This window comes from Lampetra planeri, chromosome 45 (assembly GCF_965212315.1).
Source record: "Lampetra planeri chromosome 45, kcLamPlan1.2.h2, whole genome shotgun sequence".
NCBI lineage: Eukaryota > Metazoa > Chordata > Hyperoartia > Petromyzontiformes > Petromyzontidae > Lampetra > Lampetra planeri.
In genome coordinates, this window is record NC_136151.1 from 334526 (window position 1) to 347136 (window position 12611).

General features: G+C 46.4%; 1 protein-coding gene across 1 annotated transcript in view; it reads left to right on the top strand.

The window, feature by feature from the left end:
* Positions 1–9236: 9236 nt before the first annotated feature.
* Positions 9237–12611, top strand: part of LOC144732961 (tripartite motif-containing protein 16-like) — a 35178-nt gene continuing 31803 nt past the window's right edge. Inside the window, exons 1-2 of the mRNA XM_078614632.1 lie at positions 9237–10387; positions 10920–11015. Of these exons, the coding sequence (XP_078470758.1) occupies positions 10079–10387; positions 10920–11015 (405 nt within the window). The 5' untranslated portion in view covers positions 9237–10078. The remainder of the gene's footprint in view (positions 10388–10919; positions 11016–12611) is intronic.

Below are 12611 nucleotides of genomic sequence, written 5' to 3' on the forward strand. Positions count from 1 at the left end.
AATGGGCGTGACAGTAGTTGAGTTATATGAAGAGAGCTGTGAACGAAAGAGAAATAAAGAACCTGATTTCAGAAGTTGCTTCCACGACCTTTATTACACCTATATAACCTCTTGCCACAGCATCTCTCCCGCCGACTTCAGCATTTTCTTGCTGTGGTTGTCCACCTGATGAGGATTGCTTGTGCTGCGATCGAGACGTCGTGATTTGTTTTATTTTATTGTATTTCTACCGACGTGACTTTACCGAAAGAACCAAAGAGTATATAACTGATATGCTTCATTTACTTATTTAATGGGCGCCACAGTGGTGCGATGGCAGCTATCTTAAATGGTATGCAGGAGGTTGGGGGTTCGGTCCCGACCCTGATGCTTGGCATATATATATATATTTGGAATTTCAATGTTTCTCTCCCATTGTCGCATGGATTTATTTCTCTCGGTCCTCCGATTTTTCCCTCCACATTGAGATTATTTAATGTATATTGCTGCGATAAGTTTCCAAACGATAAGCCAATTTGGTGAGCAATTATTTGTGGACAGGTTGCTTCTGCAGAATAAGATAATAGTTCAGTGGGCTTTACCTGTTGATATACAACATAGCTTCGTTTGATTCGTTTATTTTTTTAAGTGATTTGTTACCTTTAATATACTTTTTACTCTTATCGTGTTTGTGTATTGTCTGTTGTTCTGACCCCCATGCCCCTACTGGACCGTGTGTGAAAAAGAGCTTCATAGATCATCGGAAATTGTTAGATTTTTTTTGGTTTCTGCCTTTTGTTTGGTGTAATTTCTTTAGTTGTTTATTCATTTTTATATAAAAATTTGTTTGGTAGTGGTTGTATTTAAATGTGGTCGTAATTTAATTAATGTATAGTGCTATTTCTGGATGTCACTGCACCTCCCTGGGTGTAGTGCCAGCCCCTAGAGGATAGGGGGCGAGATTGCCAGGTACGGTACGGGGTTCAGAGGGGGGCCAAGGACTCTGGTTGAACCCGGAGGTCTGGTGACCGGAGGAACCAACCCGGGGCCCCCATAGAGGGGGCTCGGGGGGGACCATATGTCCAGGGCCAGGTCATTCTCGAGGCTTCGAGAAGGTGGGCATGGAAGGGCGGAGCGAGCCCCGGGGACTGGGGATATAAGCGGGAGCCCTGAGCGGCATCGGGGCCGTTGTCCGACTGAAGATCTCCATGTCGTCGCCTGGAAGAGGAGCTCCAACTACGGGACCCGGACCTGAACTGGGGTCCAGTCCGCGATAGCCACCTCGTGTGATCAGACTAGCTAGCCCGGAGAATATACCTCCTCAGGTTATCTGGTGGAAGGGGCAGTTACCCCTTTATGTTCGGGCTATTGTTAAATAAGCGTGTTGCCTCCAACAGAAGTTTCTGTCTCCAATTATACCCACTACAAATGTACAGCGTTCTGGGATGCAATGAGCATGATTGACGCAATATAAAATAATTATTAATTATATTCCGTATTTTTATTGTGGAATCAACGATAAAAATGCAATTTTCAAACGTGTAGATTGATTATTTTAAAATATATGTTATTATTGTATCTCTCCCACAATTCATGACACCGCCAGCATATAAACACATCCCAGTTCACCATTGATAAACATTTCAGCCTTACACGAAAATCACAATCCTCTGGCAGGGTGAATACATCCACGTTGGCTTCACACACAAAGTGGTATGACTGGTGAAACGAGGCCATGAAGAAGGTTGTCGCTGGTGTAGGCCAATTTGTTTCAAAGACAATGCATACATTTTATTAGAGTATGTTTGTTTCCATGTTTTTTCACAGATACGTGTGGTTAATGCGGACTTGATTCCTTGCAAAAGGTATCTATTTGGTGTTTGAATATCTTAATACCTACCGTTGTATTAACAGAAAGGATAAAACCTATTATTTTTCATACTGGTAGATATTTGATCACCACCTAGACCAGTGTTTATTAAGAACCACTGTCTCGTCTTCAGGATACAGTAAATTTAGCTGTGACGGTCCCACCTGATGACGTAGACTTGTGTTGCCTCCGAAACGTCGTGATTTATTATTTTATTTCTATTATTATTTTTATTATTATTTTTACCAACGTGACTTTACCGAAAAAGCCTAAGAGTAAGAAGTTGTCTGCGTAAAGTTCAGTACTATAGATGTACAATACTGATGAACTCAACCAATTTCCTATTTTTGTTTTATCAGGGAGGAACGTTGACCTTTGTACCCAGAGTAATTACTTACACAGGTGGCGACATCATGAACAGCAAACTCTTGCCAATCGCTGGGGTTATGTTCTTAAAATATCTGCTGTCAGCAAATCCGCGATTCGCCAACCTAAAGGCACTGGGAAACCTCGGGGTTGGATTACGGGTCATAATTATACGACACCCTCTATTGTCGTATCATGGGACCAACCCAATAAATAAAATACAAATGATTTGAATGTAAATATTACTTTTTTCGAGTGTTAAATACGTATTGTATGGCAAACGCATAGAATTAATCAAAAAAATGTAGTGTATAGAGTGCTGTACATGTATACGTGTCCAGTATTGTGTACACTACAGGAAGATAAATCGTGGGCGGCTAAACCTCACCACCTTCTCACTGGAGGCTGGGAACACCGCGTGGCCTGGAAGCTGCGATGGGCCTCTTCATATTCTCATGACATGACTATCACTCATTCCCCATTCCTTCAATCCATGCATCATCATTTACTGTCATAAATGTGGCTTTGACCAAATTCGCGCATCACAGATTCGCCCATTGCTTTCTCTCCTCTATGTTATTCACCTCATGTCCACCATTGCATTCATATGTACCATTGTTCTCTGTAAAGCCCCTTGGTTAAGGTGCTATATAAATAACGTTAAGATAAGATAAGATGAAAATACGTAAAAGCTACGTCAATAAAAGAGCGGGTTAAAAATCCCTGCCATCTCTCGATAAGCAGCTTGCAGGATCATATTTTTCTCTGCCTGAATGGAATAATGTATAACTAAAGTGCCCTTACTCTTTCGTTATTTCGGTAAAGTCACGGAGGTAGAAAAATAAGACAACATAAAAATAATATATCACGACGTTTCGATCACAACACAAGCGGTCGTCCTCAGACGCAAAATAAAATCCAACAGTGGAACTGCTGAACTAGCGAGAGAGCTGTTACAACAATGTTATATATGTGGCGATAGGCAAGCAAGCGGGGTCTGAGCTGGAAAGGAATTCCATCGACAGACGCAAGCACGTCGGTTGTGTTAATGGGGGAGATTAGGGAGAGAGAGATTAGGGAAGGAGATTAGCATGAATGAGCTTCTGTCGCTGCTTAAGAGTATCATCTCCGCATATGCGCACAACAGCAGTGTTAATGAGAGATTAGCACCATGAGAGTACAATCCAAATGACATGTGAGCATGAGAGTGCAATCCAAAGCACATGTGAACATGGGAGTGCAATCCAAAGTACATGTGAGAGATGTAAGAGAGAGGCACAGAGAGAGAGACACAGAGAGTCGGAAATAACAGCTGACATCGGCAGGTAGGATGGAAAAATCACAGTGAGTTAAAACTGTACCTGGTTAATAACGTCCTTCCAATGATTGCTCAGTTTGTACCCATCTTCTCGGTTGAAGTTGTGTCTGTGTTTATATATCTGGATGGCTTCATGAACAAAATCTCTGAAGGTAGCTGGTGGGTTTGCAGAGTACCTTCGTCTTGGAAAGATCAATTTCGTGTGAGCCCACAGCGTTAAAACAATGATCAGCAACGGCAGAGGTATTGGTCCTATCATGTTTCAGATCTGCCGTGTGTTCACGAACGCGGTCCGAGACATGCCGTTTCGTTTCCCCAATGTAACTGCTGCCACAACCACAACTCAGTTTGTAGACACCAGGGTATTGCATGTCAGGAATCACATCCTTTACAGATGGGATCAAATCACAACTGACTTAAAACAACTGACGTGCTTGCGTCCATGGATGGAATTGCTTTCCAACTCAGACCCTGCTTGCTTTCCCACCGCCACATATATAACCTTGTTGTAACAGCTTTCTCGCTGGTTCAGCAGTTCCACTGCTGGATTATTTTTTCCGCCTGAGGACAACCGCTTGTGTTGCGATTGAAATGTCGTGATATATTATTTTTATTTTGTTTAAATTTTCTACCTACGTGACTTTACCGAAAGAACCAAAGAGTATGGATTCCTGCAGTCACGATTAAAGTGTCCTTGCTAAGTGTCGTGGGGAAAACCTTCAGAGCGTAAGGTTCTGTCCATTCTAGGTACATGTAGGCCACCTCGAATCGGCAAACAAATTCTCCCCAGTCCCCTCCTTCTCCACGTTGCCCAACCTATATGGTCGATCAGTGCCCTCTGCTCACCGTTGCTCCTATTCCCCTGATTATAAATTAGTGTGCCCTGTTCTGTGGCTGCTGCACGCACTTTGGACCATTGTTCTAGTGCTTCTCTGCATGGTTCCCACACTCTGCTGCTAGCGTTCGTGGTGGCCATTACTGCTGGGTCTGGCATGTTTCACGCCATTTCAATTCCGATGGCAGCCCTCGGTGTTGTTCCCACCAAATTTTATTCTGCTCCCCCTGGAGGCTGATTTTTTCCGTCCTTACATTTTTCAGCCTATTTCACAGCCTCCGATGGGCTCACCAGCCCGGGGAAGTTGGATCCCGTCAATCGTGGTGTCTGGCTCTTACCCATCAACAGCACTGGCTCCTCTGTCCCTGACGCCGATGTCTCCCACTCTCCATTGTGGTTGGCGACCATCGCTGTTGCTCATGCCGTCCCCACTTCTGGGTTTCTCCTGCTGGAACTGAAGGAGAAGAAGAAGCCGCTTTGGGCACCAAGCGGGCTACCGCCGGACGAGCCGCCATCTTGTCTTCCGGCAACTGTTGCAGGAGAAGCATTACCGCCTCTGTGAGTTGATCAACTCGGTCTGTAAAGGGCCTCATTTTCTCGTGGGGTGGAGAGCTCTCAGATTAGTCACTCCTTGCCTTTCACCATCTCCTTATGGTTTGAGGAGCCATCCCGACTCCATCTCCGGATGACGGCTATTTGGGCTGTTGGGAGTGGAGGCGCATTCTTCTCTCTCTTCGCTGGCATCTCGGTCGGGATTATTTCGGTTACCGCATCGAGGCGTCTTCATGATCTCACCGCTACCACCAGTTGTAATAAGTCCACCCAACGAAGGTTGAGATTGACACACTCCTCTTTATTTCCCACGAGCTCACGCTGCGTGCGACCACTCCACTCCAAATCCCACCAGGAAGCTCCCTGAATTGCCCCACATCATCCAGTGATGATACCACTCACCTCATGGGCGTTCCCTCTCTCGCCCAGCCTTCTTTTTCCTTGCGTTACCTTTAACAATAACCTGTGATCCTTTGGGTATTTTACCCCTGGATTGTGTAAGTGTAATATCTCAAAAATGGCGGGAGACGAGTTGACGGGGCAGCACTTATTTATTAACACTTGTTGCAGTAACAGGCACAGCCGAGATAACACCTACGCTACGCGTGCCTAACTCGGCCACGCACTCAATCTCTCCCGTAGGGTACGCGTGCCTAAACTCTGCCTCGCACTCAGGCTCTCCTGCTACGCTCTCCCCACAGGGAAATATCGGACCCGCCTTGCCAGGGCACGGGTCTCGACCACTGGGTTACACAGCCCGGCCCTTACAAGGACGTCAGGCCGTGCATCCCAAGGCCTCGCCTCTGAGCCTCACAAAGTCCCGGCCCTTACAAGGGCAGCGGGGCTAGGGGTCTCAGGGCCTATCTCTTCCTCCGTCTTCTGTCTTCACTGGTTAACGACTCCCCGAGTGCCCCCGCACATCGCCTTACATAGCCCTCCGCTCCAGGGGGCAGGGCCTATGCGGACCGCGATGTGGACACCCGCCTGCGGACCGTGATGTAGCCACCCACCACGCGCTGTCTCACGATCCTCCCCGCCAGCACGTACCACCACTACATAAGTATTAACACTACACTAGTACAGCACACTGGTGTGTTGGAGAGTAAATCCACAACTTTTACAATCTGAGTACGACTTTCACCAGTAATTACAACCAGCATCATCAGGTGACAGATTGTAAATGTTGTCGATTTACTCTCCAACATACTAGTGTGCTGTACTAGTGTATTGCTGAACTTTACGCGGAAAACTTCTTCCTTTTCTGTCGTCACTTTATTTTATCCAACTCAGCACATTTCGCCACCATTGTCCAGCGCGTTCTCCGCTCGCTTGCCGCGCTTCACCGGCCTCGCTCGCTCCGTTCCTCCCTCTCTCTCCGTCTCTCCCGACTCCCCTCTCTCTGCTTCTCCGTCCAACTCCAGCCGTCGCTCTCTCTCGGCTTCTCCATCTCACTCTGACTGTCTCTCTCTCTCGGCTTCTTCGTCTCACTTCGACCGTCTCTCTCGTTCCCGTTCCACTGCTAGCCTATCCATCCTCTCGTCACCTCCTTTTCCCTTGCTCCACCGCTACCCTATTCTACCTCTCGTACCTTCCTCGTCTCCATCTCTACTGCTACCCTATACTTCTTCTTCTACTCCACTGCTACTCTGTACTTCTTCTACTCCACTGCTACCCTATACTTCTTCTTGTATCTTCTGCTCCGACCGTCTCCGTCCAGCTCTCAGCACATCTCCCCGTCTCTCTCTGACCCTCCCATATTTATCCCCGTCCCTATTAATTTCCAATTAATTAACTGGCGTCCTCCCCAACGCCCCGCGCCCCCAGCCCCTGCTGCCACCTGTCCCCATTCCCAGACTTAAAGGCGCCACCTTGTCCCTGACAACAACAACCGGCCAATCACTGCCCTGCATCCATAATTGCCTAACGGGCCGTCTCCGTCTCTCCCGTTGTCCCCCAGCAACACCAGCATGTCCCGATACAACCCCACTGTTCCCAGCCCGCACGTGTTTACAATTACCTCCCTTGGCACGCGTTAAACCACTAGACTAGTAACGAATTGGAATGTTCTGTTTACGTGCCAAACCTTACAAATTGTCTGTGTTGGGTGGTGGTGGATTTAGCGACACATTTATATTTACACAATCTAACCAAAAAAAACCCCTGTATTACAGAAAACCACACTCGGTTATAAATCAACAGAACCAACCCAACTAATATCTGTATATATTTAAACCGAGGAGTAAAAATATACTATGAGACCTCCTTTACCAGTGGCAAAATATAGTAATAGGTTTTTACCCTTTCAACTGGTACAAAAACTGACACCTTTATACAAGGCATCATGTTTGCAATAACCACAACACAAGCAGTCAAAATACAAACAAAAAGAAACAACTCTGATAATGATATGCACTGTCCTTGAAGTTTATTGGTCCACACCCGAGACAGCTTTTCTTAGAGCCTAGTCTCCATTGGTGTTGGACCAGATGACGCCAAAAGGCGTACAACTCAAAAACAGCGCACTATCAGTGTATTGAGAGCTCGGGGTAAGCATTTACACTATGAGACCTCCTTTACCAGTGGCAAAATATAGTAATAGGTTTTTACCCTTTCAACTGGTACAAAAACTGACACCTTTATACAAGGCATCATGTTTGAAATAACCACAACACAAGCAGTCAAAATACAAACAAAAAGAAACAACTCTGATAATGATATGCACTGTCCTTGAAGTTGATTGGTCCACACCCGAGACAGCTTTTCTTAGAGCCTAGTCTCCATTGGTGTTAGACCAGTTGACGCCAAAAGGCGTACAACTCAAAAACAGCGCACTATCAGAGTATTGAGAGCTCGGGGTAAGCATTTACACTATGAGACCTCCTTTACCAGTGGCAAAATATAGTAATAGGTTTTTACCCTTTCAACTGGTACAAAAACTGACACCTTTATACAAGGCATCATGTTTGAAATAACCACAACACAAGCAGTCAAAATACAAACAAAAAGAAACAACTCTGATAATGATATGCACTGTCCTTGAAGTTGATTGGTCCACACCCGAGACAGCTTTTCTTAGAGCCTAGTCTCCATTGGTGTTAGACCAGTTGACGCCAAAAGGCGTACAACTCAAAAACAGCGCACTATCAGAGTATTGAGAGCTCGGGGAAAGCATTTACACTATGAGACCTCCTTAACCAGTGGCAAAATATAGTAATAGGTTTTTACCCTTTCAACTGGTACAAAAACTGACACCTTTATACAAGGCATCATGTTTGAAATAACCACAACACAAGCAGTCAAAATACAAACAAAAAGAAACAACTCTGATAATGATATGCACTGTCCTTGAAGTTGATTGGTCCACACCCGAGACAGCTTTTCTTAGAGCCTAGTCTCCATTGGTGTTAGACCAGTTGACGCCAAAAGGCGTACAACTCAAAAACAGCGCACTATCAGAGTATTGAGAGCTCGGGGTAAACATTTACACTATGAGACCTCCTTTACCAGTGGCAAAATATAGTAATAGGTTTTTACCCTTTCAACTGGTACAAAAACTGACACCTTTATACAAGGCATCATGTTTGAAATAACCACAACACAAGCAGTCAAAATACAAACAAAAAGAAACAACTCTGATAATGATATGCACTGTCCTTGAAGTTGATTGGTCCACACCCGAGACAGCTTTTCTTAGAGCCTAGTCTCCATTGGTGTTAGACCAGTTGACGCCAAAAGGCGTACAACTCAAAAACAGCGCACTATCAGAGTATTGAGAGCTCGGGGTAAGCATTTACACTATGAGACCTCCTTAACCAGTGGCAAAATATAGTAATAGGTTTTTACCCTTTCAACTGGTACAAAAACTGACACCTTTATACAAGGCATCATGTTTGCAAAGCTGTCTCGGGTGTGGACCAATGAAACTAAATGTTTTAACCGAACATTTAAACTAACAATAACATATTTAAGAATTATAGGTAAGAGACATATACACTATTCAAAAATAGAATAGAAACAGTATATTTGATAATTACATTGGCCACGTGTCAATAGCATCTTTGCAAATGTGGCAATGTTGCCTGGTAGTGGAGATGTTCCATGAGACATGGGTATTATGCGATCCTCTTACCTCGCATGGGTAAACTTTTCGAGGAAGGTTTTATTACGACTTCGCACACCATGGCCACACTTATGCCAGTTCGTAAGATAATCAAATACATCCAGGCCACGTGTTTAGTGCAGTGCAGGTCAGGTTTAGAGTCCAACTCAGGTGTAAAGTCCACGGCATCCTTTATCTACCATAAACAACTTGCAGGTGTAACAACTTCTGGAGCAACTTACCTATACATATCAATAGTACACGTATGTATTCTTGGGTCTTTCGGTAAAGTCACGTAGATAGGTTCAAAGAAAATAACAAAAATAACAAAAAACTACTAAGTTTTGATCGCAACACAAGCAATGAGTTGACCTTGGGGATGAGGCCCAGGACTGGTTCAGGTAACTGCTGGTGTTGGTGGTGGCCGTGAGTGGGAATCGAACTCGGGTCTCTGCTGGATTAGGAGTTTAGTGCTAACGGTACAGACAGCATGCCCTATGCTGTGGAAGAATGAGTTTATCTCTCTTTACTCACCTCATATCAGAAACATCAAAATTGAGTCTTCTCTCTGATGTATATGGACAACAAAGCTCTGATTTAGATCTATGGAGATGGGTACGGTATCCGTGTAAATCTTGAGGCTGGTGTTTGTGCACCAAGGCCGGGAGTTCAAATTCCAGGCAGTGTCTCGTGATGTAAATGACGACAATTAAAATAGCTTAAGGTTTTTACTTCCTTCTTCACCGTCGCTATAAAGGGAGGTACTGGTCCAGCGTCTCTCTGAACCACACAGCGAGCAATCCAAGTGAAGTCATGATTCATGGCCAGCGCGACTCCCAGTGAGAGTGTGGACAGTGATTTGTGCTGCTCCATCTGCCGGGGCACGTTCGTCTGCCCGTAAACGCTGAGCTGCACTCGTTCTGCCTCCGGTGCCTGGAGGCCGCCTGGGATACGGCGAGCAGCTGTCCGCAGTGCCGAGTGGCCTTCTCTGCATGACCCCAGCTGAGGAAGAACGTGGCACTCACCAACCTGGCGGAGCAGCTCAGAGTTGGAGACAAAATGGCCATGACCGTCGTGTGTGACATCTGCGGTGACGGCCAGACTCCTGCAATGAAGACCTGCCTGAGATGTGAGATGTCCTACTGTTTTTCCCATTTTAAGCCTCACTTGGATAATTCAAGGTTGAAAGACCACGCCGTTGTGGATCCCACTGGAAGCTTGGACGAGCGACTATGCCCTGAGCACAGTGAGGAGTTGAAATTCTACTGCACAGTAGACAGCAGCTTGGTCTGCTCATCTTGCAACATCGCAGGTGAACACAAAGGACATGATGTCACCACACTGAAGGACGAGCACGAGACACGGAAGGTGAGGCCCTCAAAGTGAGACACCGCAACATGAGCGGACCATTTTTTGTCACTAGGCTGATGAAAAAAACAATTGTGTGTTCATGCTCTCTCGTATGAATCTGTCTATTTGCATATGTAGCTACACTCTTGGTTGGCGTTTCAGGAAACAGATTCAGAATTTATTGTATGTTAGGCTCTCACTAAATATAATTGCCGTATAAAAGATTAATGTGGACAGAGATTGGGGACCGATATCACAGCCACCTGACAATTCTATTAGATTTATCTTCTAGACTAGACAGCTGTGGGCACATGGGCTCTTGGGTCCAAGTCGGTGCAGACACTAAGCCAGTACGGTTCCCACCGGCTGCTGCTGTAACGAGGTATCAGTTTTTCCACTCCCCATTCCCCCCCGTCTCAATCACCATGCAGGAGCAGCATGGAGATGAGGGCCTACACTGTGGAGGGATCGGTGTGGAGGGTAGGGCGGTGTGAGGGGTGGCTCAGGGGACTGGAGTCTCCCTGTGGTGATGTCTCGTCTCTGATTACAGATGTACGTAGGGGAGGAAACACGAGCAGTGGAGGAGAAGATAAATGAGGCGGAAAAGTACTTGAAGCGGATGTATACCGCTCACAGGAAGGCGCAGGTACCATGTCTGGGTGTGGCTCCGTGACCTCCACCCAGTGCGGAAGTCGTGGAGGTCATAATTAATTCAATCGAATTTCCTGCAGCGCAATCACTTTGAAGCCTCGTAACTATAGCATTCACTTTCAAACTCAAAGTTAACTATGTTCACCGCATTCGATAACCGCATCAGTAAGCCTGTCATGACGTCAGGTAACTCGGCACTGCGAGTTCTACTCCTGTGGCAAAAAAAAACACATAGAGAGTGCACGGATTCTCGGGGTGGAACTGTAGTGCAGCTGTTCTGCTGCATGGGAGGTCGCGCACCGGCACAAACGCAGAGGCACGAACACCGCATAGCTGCACCGCGCGCCATCCCTAACCACATCCCAGGAGTAAATTTAAGCTACAATTTTTTTTTTAACCTGGTAAGGCCCCACTGAGCTGTGTAGTTATAAAGGTAGGAACAATGTTCCACACTGCCCACCAGGGATTTTTTATCTGTCAGACTGTCGGGCATAAATAAATATATAATACAAACAGCACTTTGATTGGTGGAGACCTACTGCCGGGTACGGAGAGGGGAGGGGCCTAAGGGAAGGGGGGCCAGGGGAGGGGCTTAAGGATATGGGGGGGGTTGGTCAGGGGAGGGGCCTAAGGAAGGGGGGTCAGCGGAGGGGCCTGAGGGAGGGTGGTAAGGGGAGGTGCCTAAGCAAGGGGGAGGGGCCGATAGTTAAGGGGGTTGAGGATGTCGGGGAGGGTGGGGGGAAGGTAAACACGCCCACTCATCCAACTGCCCCCCCCCTGAATGCCGCGCTGAGTGTGTGTGTGAGTCTGACAGTGTGAGAGTGTGTGTGTGTGTGTGAGTCTGAAAGTGTGAGAGTGAGTGTGTGTGTGTGAGAGTGAGTGTATGTGTGTGTGAGTCTGAGAGTGTGAGAGTGAGTGTGTGTGTGAGTATGAGAGTGAGAGAGTGAGTGTATGTGTGTGTGAGTCTAAGAGTGTGAGAGTGAGTGTGTGTGTGTGAGTCTGAGAGTGTGAGTGTGTGTGTGAGTCTGAGAGTGTGAGAGTGAGTGTATGTGTGTGTGAGTCTGAGAGTGTGTGTGTGAGTGTATGTGAGTGTGAGTCTGAGAGTGTGTGTGTGTGTGTGAGTCTGAGAGTGTGAGGGTGAGTGTATGTGTGTGTGAGTCTGAGAGTGTGAGAGTGAGTGTATGTGTGTGTGAGTCTGAAGGTGTGAGAGTGAGTGTATGTGTGTGTGTGAGTCTGAGAGTGTGTGTGTGAGTCTGAGAGTGTGAGAGTGTGTGTGCGAGTCTAAGCGTGTGAGAGTGTGTGTGTGTGTGTGTGAGTCTGAGAGTGTGAGCGTGAGTGTATGTGTGCGTGAGTCTGAGAGTGTGTGTGTGCAATTCTTAGAGTGTGAGACTGAGTGTGTGTGTTAGTCTGAGACTGTGAGAGTGAGTGTGTGTGTGTGCGAGTCTGAGAGTCTGAGAGTGTGTGTGTGTGAGTCTGAGAGTCTGAGAGTGTGAGAGTGTGTGTGTGTGTGAGTCTGAGAGTGTGAGAGTGAGTGTATGTGTGTGAGTCTGAGAGTGTGAGAGTGAGTGTGTGTGTGAGTCTGAGAGGGTGA